This window comes from Elephas maximus, chromosome 11, assembly GCF_024166365.1.
Source record: "Elephas maximus indicus isolate mEleMax1 chromosome 11, mEleMax1 primary haplotype, whole genome shotgun sequence".
Taxonomy (NCBI): Eukaryota; Metazoa; Chordata; class Mammalia; order Proboscidea; family Elephantidae; genus Elephas; species Elephas maximus.
Genome location: NC_064829.1, coordinates 15,595,303 through 15,614,504, shown reverse-complemented (window position 1 = coordinate 15,614,504; position 19,202 = coordinate 15,595,303). Strand labels below are relative to the sequence as shown.

General features: G+C 39.8%; 1 protein-coding gene across 3 annotated transcripts in view; it reads left to right on the top strand.

Annotated features, from left to right (window-relative positions):
- PTPRM (protein tyrosine phosphatase receptor type M) overlaps window positions 1–19,202 on the top strand; it is a 946,104-nt gene that overhangs the window by 591,250 nt on the left and 335,652 nt on the right. For all 3 annotated transcript variants that reach the window (XM_049900161.1, XM_049900160.1, XM_049900159.1), the window contains exons 10-11: window positions 8,704–8,905; window positions 14,028–14,130. In XM_049900161.1, coding sequence (XP_049756118.1) covers window positions 8,704–8,905; window positions 14,028–14,130 — 305 coding nt within the window. The remainder of the gene's footprint in view (window positions 1–8,703; window positions 8,906–14,027; window positions 14,131–19,202) is intronic.

Here is a 19,202-nt window from a genome sequence, read left to right as displayed (position 1 = left end):
TGTGTATGTGCCGAGAAGCCTGGTTCATTTTTCTAGGCACCAAAGGGGAAATGTCACATGTGTGAGTCAGGCTTAAGTGATGAAGTTTTCTGACCACCAAATCTTGTTCTAAGAGGAAGTTCTCAAGCTCCTCAAGGTAGACTTTAGGTGGAGTTTCAGGAGGGAGCTCCTCTTCCCCTAACACAGACCTGCACGCATGACTCACCTACCCTTTGCCAGGGTCCTACTCAGAGCTGGAGGTGGAGGAAGGAGTCGGTCCCTCCCGGGAGGAGGCCACAGCCTTCTGGGACAGACATCATGCTAAGGAAGCAGGGACCTTAGGAACAGTGTATTCTGTCATGGAAACACATTTTAATATAGGTAAAAACTGGTTGGTGAAACAAATCATCATGGTTGACAAAAAGTTCAATGATAAAAACTTTAGGGAAAACGGCATAATTGTATAGTTTTTGAAGGAGAGAAGAAAAACTAGATTGAATGTTGCAGACACTGTAAATAAATATGCTGTAGGTTCATGTTATTCTAAATTTCTCTTTACCCCTCATGAGAGATGTGCCAAAATATTAATAACTGAAAGATTCTGACAGTACTGTTTTTTTCCAGGAATTTTGGCAATTTACAGCATGCAAGTATTTTTCTGGTTTTATTCTTTGCCATCGTCTTTATAGCCTCCTAAATCCCATCCATGATTCCTGGGTGGTACAAATGGCTAATGTGCTTGGCTACTAACTGAAAGGTTGGAGGTTTAAGTCTGCCGGAGGCATGTTGGTACTCCCAGATGCACAGACCTAGTGATCTACTTCTGAAATATCAGCCATTGAAAACCCACATGTGTCAGCGTGAGTTGGAATCGACTTGATAGCAACTGGTTTGGTTGGTTAACTTCCATTCAGTTCCCTCTCAAAACTAGGCCCTCCTTTCTGTTCTCGCTGTCTTTGTCCTCGCGCCCTTCTCATCCCTTACCTACCCACTTTACCTGTTTAATTTTGTCAGTTATCTTTCTAAAACCTGGCTCTGATAATTATATCTCTTCCTAAAAAAAAAAAAGAATCTGTTGCCATCAAGTCCATTCCAACTTATAGCAGCCCTATAGGACAGAGTAGAACTGCCCCATAGGGTTTCCAAGGCTATACATCTTTATGGAAGCAGACTGCCACATCTTTCTCCTGCAGAGCAGTTGATGGGTTCCAACTGCCAACCTTTTGGTTAGCAGCCTAGCACTTAACCACTGCACCACCAGGGCTCCTTCTACCTAAATAGATACCTAATGTCTTTCATATTCTTAAAATATAAGTGTAATACTTGATTTGTGCAAGAAAGTACAGAAGTATTCAAAATAGAATAGCCTTGCATCCCAATTTTTACTGTTAACAAGATGCATGCCCTTCCAAAATTTTCAAGATATAAATTATAGTGCAAGTTCATTTATCAGTATACTTGGATAAAATTTAATATATGTTGGCAAATCCAACATTTTATTACATGAATAACATGCCGCTCACATCACACAAAAATATACCAAATAGATTCATGATCTGAACACAAAATTCAACTTATGAGAGCACAGTAAGAAAAAAAGATGCAAGGACAATTTTGTAATCTTTCTTTCTCATCTTGACAGAAAATCCAGAAGTCATATTCAAAAAGATTGGCAGATTTGAATATTTTAAAATATAAACTTCTAAATGATCAAAGATAGCACAAAGAAAGTTTAAATATAAACAGAAGACATGGGGAAATTATTTTCAACATTTATCTTAGTCAAAGTATTTATAGCTATGATATACTGTGACCTGATATAGATGAATAAGAAAAAGATAAAGCAATCCACTAGAAAAAATGGCCGAAGAGTAAGAAAAGACAGCTCGTAGAGAAAATATCTAAATGGCGTGTCAGCATGTGAGAAGACACCTACCCAACCTTACTAATGATGGAAGAAGCAAGATAAAGCAAGCCTATAGAAAGTTTGACTTGTGGAGTCTCAGGTGTTCAGCAAGGATGGAGGAAGTGTGTGCACAGACCACTAATGGAAACCTTCATTTTGTCACCTCGTAGACAGGTTGAGAGCGTCTATCAAAATTTAAACATTACGTATGAAAGCTGTTTTTAAAAGTTTATCAGTCAGTAATACTCCCAGAGAGGCAGTGGTGGTTCAGAGGTAAAATCCCCACCCTCCTTGTGGGAGACACTGGTTCGATACCCAGCCATTACACCTCACGCGTAGCTACCTCTCATCTGTCAGTGGAGGCTCATGTGTTGCTAGGATGCTGAACAAGTTTCAGCAAAGCATCTAGACTAAGGTGGACTAGGAAGAAAAGCCTGCTAATCTACTTCCAAAAATCAGTCAGTGAAAACCCTGTGACCCACAACGGTTTGATCTACAGCCTATCATGGGGATGGTGCAGGACTGGACAGCCTTTCAGTCCATTGAATGCATAGACACCATGATCCAAGGGCCATCTCGATGGTAGCTAACAACTACAGTACTCCCAAGTGGACAGGAAGATTTGTTCAGCTATTTTCATTATACTTCACTAACTTTGCACAGCGAAGCCTGTGAGAGCTGCAACTGGACAGGACTGCCTTGTTTTTCCAGGTCTCACAAGCTTTCATCCTTTGACAGGATGCAGTCTTACCACTTCCCGTCACTCATTTTAGTGGAAAATATTTGCATTTTCCTTCTCTGATAGGTTTCCACCTTACACAGGTCTGGCTTTCATAGGTTTTACTGTATGTTTCTTGATTGCCAAAGGTATAAACTTCAGGAAGACATCAGCAGACTTCTTGTTTTAACGTTGAGTGTGTGTAAGGCATTGGAAGAAGACAAAAGGATAAAAGGAACTGTCCTACTAGAACAGTCCTATCAGCAGCTAACTATAGAAGAATGAAGTAAATACCAGATGCAGACACTTGGAGTTTAACGTGTGAGTGGGGTGTAAAGGCAGTGCTGCCGAGCACACAGTAAGGTAGAACGGCCAGCTGATTGTGACATTGAAGAGTCAAGAGTCAGATTCTAATCCTGTATACTGGGCTCCGTCGATCACCATAGCAGAGACAGTTAATAGTGCAGAAGGAATGAAAATGTAGAGGCCATGTTAAGTAGTTTGATTTCAGTATCCGAGGCCTTTGTGTATGATCCTACTTCTCCTGCAATTAAATGATTCATCTATGTGGGATTTTCTTTTTTCAAGAATATTCTGAACTTACACACCACTCTGCTTTTGCTTATATTCTTCTTTCCTTCTGATGCCTTTTCCTCTGTTCCCATATTATAGGATTTCTGCTTATCTTTCAGTTTTTCATTCAAAGGTTGTACTTTCCCTAAGTGTCTTAGGTTCTTTCCTCCCCAGAAGTTAGGTTTAATTATTCACCACTTTGCGCTCATCGACTAAGTTGCCTGGACCTGGAGTTACAGACCACTCACGCGCCTGACCAACATAAGCAGCAGTTTATCCTTCCTCACCTCTCTAACCTACCTGAGCTGTTTGTGTGGCAGCTGGCTTGCTTGCTTGTTTTGACTTGGGGAATCCCATCAAATGGAACCCAACTCTGGAACATCAGTATTCTTTCAGGGGCTCCATTAAAATTGCCTTAGTCTTCAGCCAGTGATACAGTGCAAAGCTAAGAGCAGTCCCAGACTTTCCTTCTGGGAGTTTCCTGCTGCTTTTCCTCTGCCTAGCACTCAATAGGTGCTTAATAAACATTTATCGAATCAGATAATGAAAAAATCAAGGCAAAAAGAATGTGTTTCATTTGGGCATGAGCATGGAGGCATATTTTGTGCCCGTGCGAAATACTGTTCAGGTCAACAAATGTTTACAAAGTCTCAACTCTGGGGAAGGCAGTAGGATTACAGAGTCAGATTGCTCCTGTTCCCAAGGAGTTTTCGTATTCCTAGTGTTCAGACTCCCAGAGCCTCTGTGAATGGGCATTAGGGGGGAATCCATGAACTTCTAAAGGTTTGTGTGTACATACAGGCACAGCATATCCGCTTGCTAGGGGTGGGGAGAGGATTGGTCATTTTTAGGGATGCTTGAACATGGGTGTGTGTACACTTTTAGGGATGGGAGAATGAAGAACTATAATTTTTACCAGATTTCCGAAGGCCTATGAGCAAAAGAAACTTACAAACCCCTAGTCTAGCTTATCCTGCAGCTACGTAGCTGTTAGAAAGTAGAAACCCACCAGCCCCAGTGGGCCAGCAAGCCCTTTAATAAAGCATTTGTTCTGTAGTCTGTGCTGGGGGAGCAGAGCTCCCACCTGCCATGGGGTGAGTGTTTATATGAGCACGTGGACACACCTGGTCTCCCCAGGAGACTTTTTAGACAAAGTTATGCTGAGCACCAAATACTTACTGATCACACTGGGATCTGAAAGAATAATAAGACATCACTCACTCTTCAGAAAGAAGACAGTCACATGAAACATTCCAATTTCTTCATTATGTTTAAATCATGATTAAGAGTAAACAAAAGATTACACACACTAGGAATTTATTGACAAATGAGCTGTATGAGCACCATGACTGCAGTAGGCACTCAGGTGATCTCGAGAATATTGGGCCAGATTTTGGAAGGCTTCACGGATAGCAAAATTGGAACTTTGTCTTAAAAAATGGAGGGACTCTTTTGTATCCTAGTCTCACCTCAGTTCTCAGCAACATCTTTTAAAAGATTTCATTCTTAAAGCTTTTGTTTGTTTATTTCTGGGACAGCTCTGAACTCCAGCTTTTTTCCTGTTTTTCTGGTTATTTGGTTGGCGTCTTCTCCTCTGACTGATATCAAATATTAGTGTCCCTCAGGGTTTGGTACCAGGCTGCCTTTTCTATCCCTAAACCCTCTTCTGAATGATCTCATCCATTCCTAAAACCAGAATATCTGTCGAATGCTAGTCACTCCCAAATCTATATGTCCCGCCCAAACCTCTCTCTGATTCCAGCTTTACGTCATATATGGTATCTCCACTTGGCTGTTGTAGGCGTCTCAAATGTAACATGTCCACAGTTGAACTCTTAATATCTCCTCACTCATTCTGTCCTATTTCAGGAAATGGAGCTATCTTTTGCACAAGCCTAAAGCAAGGAGTCTATCCTTGTTTCTTCCATCTTCCTTTTCCCCACAAGTAATCTATCATCAGATTTTGTGCAATATGTCTCTGAAATATGCCAGTTATTTTCATTTATTGCTGTCTCCACTGCCCCTTCTTTAGCCCAGCTCACTGGATCCTGTCACCTGTACCAAGTCACTGGACCCTGGACACCTGCAGTAGTTCACAGTCACCTCCCTACTGCTGTACTCCCCCACCCCACCCCCAGCCAGGTCAGTCTGCCACTTGGCCGCCAAAGCGATCTTTTCATAAAGAAAATCAGATAATTTATTTTTACACTGAAAATTTTCAAAGGCCCACCGTTGTACATAGGCGAACTCCTCATGTTACGGTACAAAGCTTTGCATGGCACAGCCCCTGCCCCCTCCTCGGCCCCTCCAGGGACCCTTCTTACCTCATTTGCTAGCTCTAGCCACATGGCCTTCTTTCTCTTCATTAACTGTGCCCACAGTTTCTTGCTTCACGGCCTCACTGCTGTTCCCTCTGCCGGAAATGTTCCTCCCAAAACTCTTAGCACAGCTGCCTCCTTTACAATGTTCTAGTCCCCCCAACTTAATTGACATCCCCTCAGTGGGCCCTTCCTCACCCGTTCCAGAAGTGTGCATATATACCTCTCTCCACTGTACTCTTTATCTTGGCCCACTGTTTGTCTGCTGTTTATTCCCCGCCCCCCATGGAATTTAGCACTTTAAAGTTATTCATATACTTATCATATGTTTCGCCAACTCCACCCTGCCCCAATCCAGACTCTAAGCTACCTGAAGGCAGGGCCTTTAGTGTTGATGTTCAATAAATATTTGAGCTGAATGAATGAATCAGAATAAATGGAGAGAAGAAAGGTATCTGTCACGTTCCCGGCAGGCGGAGGCCTGTGAGCAAGCACGGTGTCACAAAAACCCAGTGAGTGTTTGTGGGGCAGTGAATCCCTCTCCCTTGTTCAGAGAGGTGTCACGTATTCAGAAGTACATTTGGAGAAGAGGGTTAAAGCAGACCTTAAGCACAAAGCTAAGGAGTTTGGCCTTTGTTCTGTATGGGTTTGTATCCCGCTGACATTTTTAGTAAGACAGTAGAACAGATGAGAAGATTAGCTTAGGCCTGGTAGGCAGTTTTCGTTACAGAAGGGAGGGAAAGTTGCTGAAGAAACGGAAGACTGCTGATATGGAAGGACAAGCCAGAGTGGTAGCCAGAGGGAGTCAGAAGGAAGGGATGTTCACATGAAATTGGTAGCCAGAGGGAGTCAGAAGGAAGGGATGTTCACATGAAATGGTTCAGGAATAATTTATAGGAGCTGGTGACTGACAAAACACAGCAGACAAGAAGGACATCACAGACCAAAATATAATTTGAAAGAGGAGGAATTTTGGCCAAAATGAAAAAATGGGAAGGGAAGTTGGTTGAGAATAATAAACAGTTCAGTCTCATCCATGGTAAGTTGGAAGTGTGTTGTTAATTGCCGTCTAGTGCGCTCTGACTCGTGGCGACCATATGTATATAACAGAATGAAACGTTGCCTGCTACTGGGCCGTTTTCATGATTATTGGTGTGTTTGAGTGTATTGTTGCTGCTACTGTGTCAATACATCTCATTGAGTGTTTCCTGTATTTTCACTGACACTCTGCAAAACATGATGTCTTTTCTAGCAATTGGTCTCTCTGGATAACATATACAAAGTAGTGAGCGGAAATCTTGCCATCCTTACTTCTAAGGAGCATTCTGGTTGTATTTCCTCTAAGACTGGTTTGTTTGCTCTTTCAACAGACCACGGTATATTTGATATTCTTTGCCAACACATTTCAAGCCCATCGGTTTTTCTTCTGTCTTCCTTTCTTGTTACCTAGCTTTTGCATGCATATGAGGCAGTTGAAAAGACCATTGCTTGGATCAGATGCACCTTAGTCATCAAAGTGACATCTTTGCTTTTTAAAACTTTAAAGAAGTCTTTTGGCACTGATTTGCCCAATGCGATATGTCATATGACTTCTTGACTGCTAGAAGTTGGAGTGGTACTCATGTACAAATAAGTGTTCAGTTTGCAGACAAAAATATATATCTGAGGTTCAAGGATAGTTAGGACCAAATTTACACTAAATTAGAGCTTGTAGTTTCTAAAAGTAGGCTTTCCTCATGGCAGTCTGATAGCTGATGTTCTGAGTAGAGATGTTTATAAAGAAATAAAAGCCTAGAATTATAGGTAGCCCTATGTTAGCAGTTACTATAATTACACAGCATCATAACTGTTGGATTGTTCATTTCTTTTCCCACCAGACTGTTACCTCCTTCAAGGCAGGTGTGGTATCTGAATTGCCATGTGCGATCCCAGTGCTTGGGCACATCAAAGGTGCCGGGTGAAACGCTTTGAATGGGTAAATGAAGGAATGGACAGATTTTGTGGGAGCCAGGCTGCTGTCAGAATTTAGATGTGCCTCTTCTGAACGACCCTTTTCCTGAGGAGTATCAGGATGAAGGACCCAGTAAAAAACCCCAGCACCCGCTGTTACGTTGCTGAAATCCCTTCATTGCAGCTGTGTGGGAGATAAGGCCTTGTCCCTGCTTGACTCCGAGTAGCCTTGGGAGAGAAGTCTGAGAGGGTTAACCGCAGGCACCCTGCCTGCCCAATAGCATCAGGCTCTGCCATGATTAACATATACAGCAAACATTTTCAAACCAAAGCTTAGTTGATCCAATCTAAATATTCTTTCAGAGAGGTCTTCTTAATTGTAATGACATGGTATAAATACAAGAAGAAAGAATGTCAGTTATCACTTTGTATAATAACAGTGTTAGTGCTCATGTGCATAAATTATAGGTAAGTTTACCTGCTTAAAAGCAAGTGCTCGGTTTTGCAATTCAAAACTTTGGAATGTGCCATATTTAAAAATTATGTCATTATAACCAGTAGAAGTCAGTAATCACCACTAAAAGTTAATGTTCTTGAATAGTTGATGAACTACTCATATGGAAATTCTTTTAAAAAGTCATTTGAAAGGGAAAAATTTAGAGGCATGTATGTTACGTTTAGGAAACCCTGGTAGTATAGTGGTTAAGTGCTGTGGCTGCTAACCAAAAGATTGGCAGTTCGAATCCACCAGGCGCTCCTTAGAAACTCTGTGGGGCAGTTCTACTCTGTCCTATAGGGTCGCTATGAGTCGGAATCGATTCAACGGCAGTGGGTTTGTTTTTTGGGTTTTTATGTTACGTTTATCTTTCCACATTGTACACCCATCCAACTTGCACTGAGTATCAGCTCCTTATCCATTTTGGCTAGTTGTGTGTTTTGTTCTGAATCAAATATAACAATTTCACCAACTGATATTTTGAAAGCAGACAACTTCAAGGCATTAGCTTAAACCTGAACTCATCCTTTGTATTCTAGTCTACTGGCTTTAAGTTCCTCTGTCTATAAAAGGAATAACTCATAACTGTTTTGGCTGAGTTCCTATGCCCTTTCTCTGGATTCGGGACTTGAAGAGTCTAAGTGAGTATGAGAGCTTATCATCAAGTGTCTGACAGCGCATACATCAGAAGGGTTTATTGGATAAAGATGCCGTCTTGATCTATCTGCTCCAGATGTTTTATTACATTTTTGTTTTTTTGCAGATCACCTACAAAGCAGTCAGTTGCTTTGACCCAGAAATCGATTTATCCAATCAAAGTGGAAGAGTTTCAAAACTGGGAAACGAAACCCATTTTCTGTTTTTTGGACTGTATCCAGGGACCACATACTCCTTTACCATCCGGGCCAGCACAGCTAAGGGTTTTGGACCTCCAGCAACAAACAAATTCACCACCAAAATATCAGGTAACATTGTAAATTCATGAGTTGTGTCTTTTATTAGAAATTACATCTCTGTACGTTTTCATTCTCGTCATCAAGTACGTGAAGCTTGCCCAAACTAACATGTTCTTAATCAAATTAATACCTCTGGATGCCTAAATTGGATGCCTAAAAATCAGATTCATGGAATTAAATGAAATACTAAAAATATTTGTGATTTGGGAATATAAGATCCTTATGTTTTAGGATGTGGCCACTGTTTTAGCAGTTGCACTGGAGGACTTGGGTGTGAGGCAGAAGGTTCTCTTCAGTGCACTCTCATTCCTCTGTGATCCCAAGTTTCTAAAGCAGTGGTTGGTATTGGGAAAATCTCTGTAATGAGCCATGAATGATTGAGAGCTCCGCAGAAAGCAGCATGATATGGAATCCCCTTCCAGAAGGATCTGCCTTCCTGGGGACCTCCCCTATTAGTAGTTTTGTGTCCTGAAGAGACAGGAGACACAGGGGGTGGTACCAGGCACCGATGGCCTCCAGCTCTTTGCTTTTGGAGACTCAATTATGCCATCCAACAAAAGACATATTTTGAGAAATATTTCTGGGCAAGTGCAACTGTGCAGAAAATGTCTTTGTGCTTCAGACTAGAGGAAATGAAGTTGCCATCTGGTATGGACTATGTAACAGCAATAAACACAATTCCATGGGCATTTTCTTTTTTTCACTCTTTTCCTTTGGGTGTGAATAGAGAAGTATTTGTCTGAGTTTGGTGGGGGTAGATGGAATGGAGTGGGAAGTGGGGTGGGTATCCCTTTTAATCAGCCAAGGTTAGATAAAAATATGTAGCCTGATTTTTATACCAGTTGACCCTCATTTCTGGCTTTGTAACAGCTGCTGTTTGGAATTGAAGGAAGGGAAATACAAGTAGAACGTTCTACACTTTCTGCTAAGTTTTGAGAAAAGGAGATTTTGGAATTTTGTTTTTAAGCAATTATAACTAGAGATAATTTTTCATTGTGTAATGATTTTATTTACAAGCATAAACTTGTCTTGAAGTTTAATATACATTTGATATATAATATAAAGAATTATATTAAAGAATTAGGTTATAGGAACAATATGGACAGCTAGAAAAGAGGAAGAATAACTTGGGAGGTTAGAAAAAAATAGAAGTTAAAAAAATGGCATAGATGTACAAATGGGTGAGTAGAAAAAGCAATTAACTTGAAATTAGAAAAGTTAAGTTCTAATTATAATTTTTCCATGTACTTCTCCCCTGACCTTGACCAAGTGATTTTCCCCCTGGATGCAAACTAAAGACCATAAGGTCTAGTATATGAATTTTTCATGGGGACTTAAAAAGGAAATGTGTGCCAATGGGCATGCCTCCAAGCAGATTTTTAAAAATATCCCGCTTGGACCCCATGTTTCAAAGGCTTTTACGTTAAAAAGGGTATTCTTTATTATTATTATGCTTTAGGTGAAAGTTTACAGCTCAAGTTAATTTCTCATACACAAACTTATGCACATATTGTTATGTGACACTAGTTGCAATCTCTATAATGTGACAGCACACTCCCCTTTCCACTATGGGTTTCCCGTGTCCCTTCAACCAGCTCCTGTCCCGTCCTGCCTTCTTATCCTGCCTCTAGACAGGAGCCACACAGTTGGTCTCGTGTATCTCCTTGAACTAAGAAGAACAGTCTTCACAAGTGTTTTATGCTTTATAGTCCAGTCTAATCTTTGTCTGAAGAGTAGGCTTCGGGAAAGGTTTTAGTTCTGGGTTAACAGAGCTTCGGGGGTTCCTCCAGTTTCAGTCAGACCATTAAGTCTGATCTTTTTATGTGAATATGCATTCTGCTCCACACATTTCTCCCACTCTGTCAGGGACTGTCTGTTGTGTTCCCTGTCAGGGTGGTCCTTGGTGATAGCCAGGCACCATCTAGTTCTTCTGGTCTCAGGCTGGTGGAGTCTCTGGTTTTTGTAGCCCTTTCATCTCTTGGGCTAATATTTCCCTTGTGTCTTTGGTGTTGTTCATTCTGCTTTGCTCCTGATGGGTTGGGACCAATTGATGGATCTTAGATGGCCACTCTCAAGCTTTTAAGACCCCAGACACCACTCACCAAAGTGAGATGCAGAATATTTTCTTAATAAACTTTGTTATGTCAGTTGACCTAGATGTCCCCTGAAATGATGGTCCCTAGACCCCAGCCCCAGCTACCCTGTCCCTCAGTGTTTGGTTGTGTTCAGGTAACTTCTTAGCTTTTGGTTTAAAGGGTATTGTTTTAGAAAAAGAATAATTCATTTTTACCATTTTTATTAGACAAAAATTCTGATCAACATGAGACTGACTACCGTTACCACACCATGTCAATATAATTCTGTCTAAAAGCAAAGAAACTTGACATCATAGTTAGCCTATGTAGGCTCATCAAGAATAACTATATGATTTCTGTAGTTTATAAAGAAATTATAGTCTTTGGGCCTCATTCTCTACTTTCATAGACCTAAGATAGAGAACTAGGTGGTATATAAAGTGTAATTCTGTGTTATAAATTGGAGTTAATTTGTAATGGAATTTGAGTTAATTTTTAGTACTGAGAAAATCTCATAGATAAAACTGGGAAATATCCAATATCTTTTTTTTTATATGTAAGATGATTTCAAAAGCTATATGTGAGAAATGGTCTCTGGCTTTCTCATCAGCCTTCTCTACTTGGGAGTTGTAAAAGACCTCATGCCCTCATGTCACACCCTCCATCAAGTGATTTGTTCTGTATGTGGTGGTGGCGCCATGACTAAGGAGCTCTGTTGTTACCGTATCCTAATAACACTTAAGAATCTAGGGAAGAAGATAGAGCTGGAAGATGTTCCAAAAACCAAACCCACTGCTGTTGAGTCAATTGCGACTCGTAGTGACCCTATAGGTCAGAGCAGAACTGCCCCATACAGTTTCTGAGGCTGTAAATCTTTATGGAAGCACACTGCCACATCTTTCTCCCACAGAGCAGCTGGTGGGTTCAAACTACCAACCTTTTGGGTAGCAGCCGAGTACATTAACTGTACCACCAGGGCTCCTTTGGAAGACATTATACTGAGTGAAATAAGTCAGTCACAAAAGGACAAGTATTGTTTGACCTTTCTTATATAAAAAGACACAAAAAAGGCAAATATATAGAGAACAAAGTTTATAAGTATAGGTTACCAGGGGTGGGAGGGAGACAAAAAGAGGGAGGGGGGGTTAATGGTAATAGAACTATTGTACTGATTAAGGGTGAGTTTGTACAACTGGTTATTGTAATTGCTGTCAATAAGTTGTATACCTGGAAAAAGTTGAATTGGCAAAAGTTGTGCGATAGATATATTTATAACAACAACAACGACAAAAAAAAGAATAGCTGCTCAGACTGCTTATGTACAACCAAAAAACCTCATGGGATGTGGTTCCTTGGTTTGGAGCTTTAGGGTCATGGTTTCATGGGGCATACAGTTAATTAGCCTAATAACATGCATAGTGCTTCTGTTCTACCTCCTAGTTTGTTGGCTAATGCCCAGGGTCTTAAAAGCTTGCAAGCAGCCATCCAAGGCCCAACAATTGGTCTCTCTTCACCCAGAGCAACTTAGGAAGAAGGAGCAGCAGGAATAGAAGGAGGGTGTGCAATGTGTGACTAATTGCCTCCATGACCAGCTGCCTCCTTTGCCATGAGACCAGAAGAACTGGACCGGGCCCAGTACCATTACTGATCATTTTGACCAAAGATTCTATCTGATCAAAAGGGGAAAAATGTAGAACAGAATTTGAAATTCTTACAAACTTCAGACTTTCTGGAGCCATGACGGTCAGATGAACTCATGAAACTATTGCCCTGAGACAATCTTTTTACTTTAAACCAAAAATATCTCCTGAAGCCTTCTTAAAACCAAACAATAGTTTAGCTTGCACTAGTAAAAAAGGCCTGCCTTGAGCATTATGCCCTTTTAAGAACTATCTATATGGGATCAAATTGACAACAGCAACTCAAAAGATTAGATGGGAACCTTAGAGGGTGGTGAGGTTATGTTAATGAGGGAAGAATAACTCAGAAAAAAAGGGTGAGAATTGTTGTACAACCTGAAGAATGTAATCAGTGTCACTAAACGGTGCATAAAAAAAAAAAGGAGTCTAGAGCAGAAAGAATGTCATAAAATGGCCCTGGAAACAGGACTCATACTAGGAAGAGAGCTAACATTTGTAGAATTGTATGTGCCTGGCTCTTCATATCTGTTATCCCTTTTGATTCCCACAGTAACCTAGGGGGTAGTTTCCCATATCTTTAAAGAGTAAACCAAAGTTCCAGAGATAAAATTAATGTGCCTAAGTTCCTCTGGGAGGCTTGGTGGCGCAGTGGTTAAGAGTTCAACTGCTAACCAAAAGGCTGGCAGTTGGAATCCACCAGCCACTCCTTGGAAATCCTATGGGACAGTTCTACACTGTCCTGTAGGGTCCCTATGAGTCAGAAACAAGGGCAGTGGGTTTTTTTTTAATTTGTTTTTTAAGCCCTTGTGACTGGTTAAAACAAAGATAAAGCTCGAGCCCTTTTTTCTTCAATTCCTGTCTTCTCGACTGCGATACTCTACCTGAGAGCCTGTGAGTTGTCACGGAGCCCAGCAAGCCACTCTGACTCTCACAGCCTGAATCTTTGGTAAATGAAAAACCTTGTCCTAGGTGGAAGAACTGTAAAGTTCATTTTTATGATCCTAGAGATTATTTTTTAAATATGCCTTAAATACAGCATAACACAAAATGTAAACATTTTCTGAAGCGATGTCCTACAAATAGAAAGTACACAAATTACCAGTATAAGTGCAGTTTTTTACCACACCCATTTAGCCAGAACCCAAATCAAGAAATGCAGTATTCCTTGCACCTCAGAAGCCCCCCTCATGTCATCTCCCAATTAAACCTCAAGGTCAACAAGGTCAGTATCCACTTACATTAGCAGTTTTCGCTCATGTTCTATGGAGGGGGTATAGGTCAAGTTTTTCTTGGTTAGCTGATAACTGCAATTTCAACTAAGTGCTCTGTGTTCTTCACGTTCTTCGTAAAAGAAAGGGGAGAGGAAACTGAAAAGATGAGCTGAAGTAATGAGTCTCCATCCTATGCCTTTTCCAGCACCTTCCATGCCAGCTTATGAACTGGAGACACCTCTGAATCAAACTGACAACACGGTAACGGTCCTGCTGAAACCTGCGCAGAGCAGAGGTGCCCCTGTCAGGTAGGCAGGAAGGGAGGGGGTGGCGGGCCCAGAGGGAAGTCAGAATCAGATGGATTCATGTCTGCAATGTGTGTTCTGAGAATTTGCTACAAACCTCAGTCAGTGTGTAAACCTGTATCTTTACCAGCTCTAATTAAAAGAAACAAGAGGAAAAGGAAAGTGTTTTGATGTGCCCTGTTCAAGTATTGTTTAAAGGGTTTGACTCTGATGCAAACGTGGTTGTCCTTTGAAGATCAGAAACCAAGCCCCAGTCTGCCCAGTAGGTGGCCTGACTTCTAAAGGGTGATTGCTTGCTACAGTTTAGGAATCCAAGGGCAGATGACCTTTTTGTCCTGAGCCATTTTCCTTAAATGGATCTTCATTTTCTATTTACCTGGGCTATAAAGTCAGTTAACTTTTAGTAAATTGCCTAATTTTTTCAATTGAATATGTGATGTATAATTATTTTTAAAAGAAAGAGAAAGAAACACGATTGGAAAGACCACTGTGAAGTCTGTATTTGAACTGATTTAAGTTTATTTGAGTCGGAATCGACTCGACTGCACTGGGTACTGGGGTTAAGTTTATTACCAACATCTAGGCCCCATTTCTCATTCCATGATGATTTGTATAGCTTAAAAATTACAAAGTGTAACTTGTACAATAAATGATAAATTTATTCTTCCCACCAAGGGGCAAAAAATGCCTGAATAACTCTTGAGTATGAACTTGTCATAAGCTCATTAAATTTCTACTTGTTTCAGAGCGAATTTGGATCTTTTACCTTCGAATTATCAGAATAGATTCTCTCCCAAGAAACCAATTACTTTGAATAGCTTACTCCAAGGAAATATTTACATTCATAATTAAAGCTGTATAGAGATTGTTTCTATGTTTCTTTTGTAGAATTTGATTTCACTAACCTTTTGAAACCTGGCTATATTTGATCAACGTTTCTACTAGAGTACCACAGGCAATAAGCTGGACTTCTTCCTACTACTTGACAAAATATATGCAAGCCTCAATTCATAAAGTCAGACTAAAAAAAGAAAGTATTCATTGATAGTGAAGTCAGATTTGGGTGGAATCCCAGACATTTTATTTGAAAAATCTACAAAATTTTATGACATAACTTTTATTCTGTTGAATTACTCAGTGTGGTAGCTTATGTACGGGATTTAGGCTAGAGTCCCTGGGTGTTGTAAACGGTTAAGTGCTCCAATGCATCCAGACTTGCCTTAGAGGAAAGGTATGGTGATCTACTTTAAAAAAATCAACCACTGATAACTGTAGGGGGCACAGCTCTACTCTGTCACACACGGGATTGCCACGAGTTAGAATAGACTGGAGGGCAACTGGTAACTCGTGGTTACTTTTATACATTTCTAATTATTTCGGACACTCTGGGGCTTCTACCAGTTTGCTCATATAGATGTCATCAGGCCTTCTGTTGTCTATAAAAATCCAGGTTCAAATGCTTGTCAGAGTATCCCAAATGCACACAGACATCATATCACCATCGGGCCCACTCCCTGAGTCTGCTGCTAATTCAGTTCATGTGATCACAGCTGTTAGAATGCCCATTTCCAAGCCTAGCACTTCTCTGCTTTCATTAAACATCATCTAGTTATTGGCTAAACACTCATTTAATTTGTCAGGGTCACTTTGAATTCTGCCTCTATTATTTGTTAGCATCTTCAAATTAATAAATGTATTACCTGTGTTCACCATCCAAGTCACTGCCGATGAGTAGTCCATACTGCTGTAACCAAGGTCAGTGGTGTAGACACACTGTTCTGTGAACAGGACAGGAAAGCCCTCTACAGAGATCACCTTTGCTGGAACGGTGCCTGTCTTCAATCAGTAAATTTTCTTGGCATGGATTTGAGAGAGGAAATTATTGCGATCTTACCTCTCAAAAAGATTTCTTTTTATATTATTATATTTCAGAAAAGTGAGTGTTCTCCTAAAAGGACTCATGTAGTACACCATAATGGGACTGATTATCTATTGAATAGATGTAAGACCAATATATCTAGAAAGACTAATTTGGGAAAAAAATGTCTATAGTACTATCAAACTAAATGGGGTATATTAAAATTTCAAGATTTTCATTTAACGTTTAGAGAAATAAGAACTCTGATTAGGGAATCGTGGGGACCTAAAATATAAAGCCGTAATGTAGATTAAAACGTTTGAACACATCTGGAAATTTGCAGAATGCATATGTAATCAAGCTGCAATACAAGAAGGCTTTTCCCAAAAGATAAGATAAATACTAGAAGAAAGTAGAAATGAAAGTGAACATCTGTTTGCTTTCCTGGATTTTGCACAGTGTTATGTGTTCAAAAATGCTGTCATTGTGTGATTTCCAAAACCTGTTCTTTCAATTGATTTGATTTTTTTAATCCATATTCATTGGTGTTGAAAATTCAGTTGTACTTCATTTATGCACTTCAGTAAGTAAGGTGGTTGTGTATTGATTCCACCACAAACCCTCAGCTTGGTTAATGCAGATTCTTGAAATTGCACTAAATGCTCAACGTAAATGATTGTGGTCTTTTTATTGATCTGCACATCGGTTCTGTCACATAAAATTATTTAAATCTTGAGATGGTTAGGAAGAACACAAATTCCATCATTCCATCTAGTAAACAGGCCCCTAGGACATGGAATTTTAATGTCCTTTTTTTTTTTTCTTGAATAAGACAGGGAAAAGCTTAATTTTCTTTTCCTCACTTAGAATCACCTCATTTCTCTGACTTCTCCACTCCACTGTTGGTTACATGCAGACATAATCCAGCAGAGAAAACTGTTGTAATTTGGCAGTAACAGAGCAGCTGTAAATAAAGAATGAGTTTTACCAAACTGTTGTGCTTTTCTTGTGCTAACAAAAATGCTTTCTGTGATTATATTCTTGTGATATATACATATATAATCTATCGTGTGCAATATCCCTCATTAATGATGTTTTATATCTCCTAATGGGTTATAGCTTGAAACTCAATCACATTTTTGTGCTTTGAAGATACTGTCTTCAAATGACTGTCATTTTTGTTCTTTAGGCATTATTGTTTTCATTTGTCCATAAAAGTTTTAGAGGTATATGTCTTCTTAGTTAAAAAAAAAAGTGCTCGAATATGTTAGCTAAATGTTCTGCTATTCATTTCAGTGAAATTTTAAAAGAGAACCATTTTAAGTACTCATTCTTTGATTTATCCATTTGGAAAAAAACTACTTAGTGGAGAAAACATCTATTATAGCTGTATATCTCTTTCATGATCGAATTATTTTTTGTTGTGAATTTTTTTGTTGATAGAATGGTAACTGATTATGCTGTTTGTCCTCACAGTCGAATGCTTCCTTAACAGTTATCTATAAAAAGCAACTTATAAACAGTTTCTGTTGCTGAGAATCAGAGCAACAATCTTAATAGTAATAAGAACATTGCTGTGTTATGAATAGGTAGGAGATAGAGGTATAAGGAATGGAAGAGATGTTTGCCTTCCTTTTTTTAAGGACATATTTTTTTTATTGTAGGCCTTCATAAGGTTTAAATGAGGAGGAAATACTTTGTTAGTAAAAGGCGAGCATAAATGTTTTATTCATCCAAAATATTTCTAATTAAGGAAGAAAGACTTGTATCATAGAACAACTATAGTTTCATGTATAAATCAGGAGTTTATTTTTATACAGGAATTCCAAATTTTTATTACGTTGATTTTGCCAAGACTTCATTATCGCGGTAGACTTCACAAACGTCTGCTGTTTGCTTTTACTCTTCTCTGTCATTTTCCTTATGCGGCATTGCCTTATGTAGTTAACTAGAAAAACATGTACAGTTATTAAAACCTCATTGTTAACTTCTAATATTTCCTGGTTGATTCAAGCTACTCATCAAATATTCTTTTGTAAACAAATTAGACAGAAGATTAAAGCTATATTAAGGGTGCATTTTCCTCATTATCCAGCTCTTTGTCCTCTTAAGAAACCCATGCTATATCCTTGGAATGAGGTGAAGAACAAGTTCGGATTCTACTGAAGAAAAATAGTAAAGCAGTTGACTTTATCTTTTTAAAAATTGTTTCAATTTCAAAGAATGATGGGTTAGACCCAAGAGCTGTCTGGGAAATAAGGTTTCATCTCCTTGTGGGCTTCAGTCCATGCCCAGGCACCCAGCGTTTGTGTGAGAGTGGCTCAGCATAGGAGTGTCAGTCAGTCTGGGAAACCCATCACCTCAGACAGGAACTGAAACAAAGCTTTAACAGTAAAAGCAAGCAAAGAGATAATTATTGTTAATGAAACACAGGAGATAATCACGCACTTGTTTTTAAAAGTTTCCTGTGTTAGAAATTATAGTTGTTGGCATACAGCTGATCGTGGCTTAGAAGCTGGATGTTACGAACTTGTTGTTAGTTGCCGTTGGGTCAGCTCCGACTTGATGGCGACCTTGTATATAACAGAACGAAACGTTGCCAGTCCTGTGCCATCTTCATGATCAGGTATTTTAAAAACTTTTTAACACCCATTTGTTTCCCTTTCTGTAAGTCCAAGAGGAAGAGTCCTTATGGTACATAGCATGAGCATTTGTTATACATCATTACTGCTAGAGTTATGTTTCTTAAAAACGCATTTGGTCACATCACTCTTCCTCTTAGACTTTTAAACTGTGAAGCTAAGCTTCCTCGGCATGGGCTTTGGTACCGTTTGCCATCTGAACTATGCCCACCTCTTAGTCCGCATTCTTTATCCCATCACTTCCTTCCCAGACCTGGAGCTTCGCAGTCTATTAACCACCTTCTTTAGTTTCTAACATTCTCTTCTCCTTCATCATGCAAGGAGCCTTTGAGTGCGCTGTCACTTCTGACAAGGACTTGGTTCCCTTTTTCTTCCTGAGGTATTCCTTTCATCCTGCAAAGCTCAGCCAGATATCCCTACCCCCTGCTGGCTTCTCTGCCCCCTTCCAGGCAGAGCTAATCACTCCCACTTTGGGGTAACCAAGTTATTCACACTTAACTTGTTATTGCAGTTATGAGTAAGGCAGCGACTATGTCTGATTCATTTTTGCATCCCCAGCAGTAATCAATAAATGT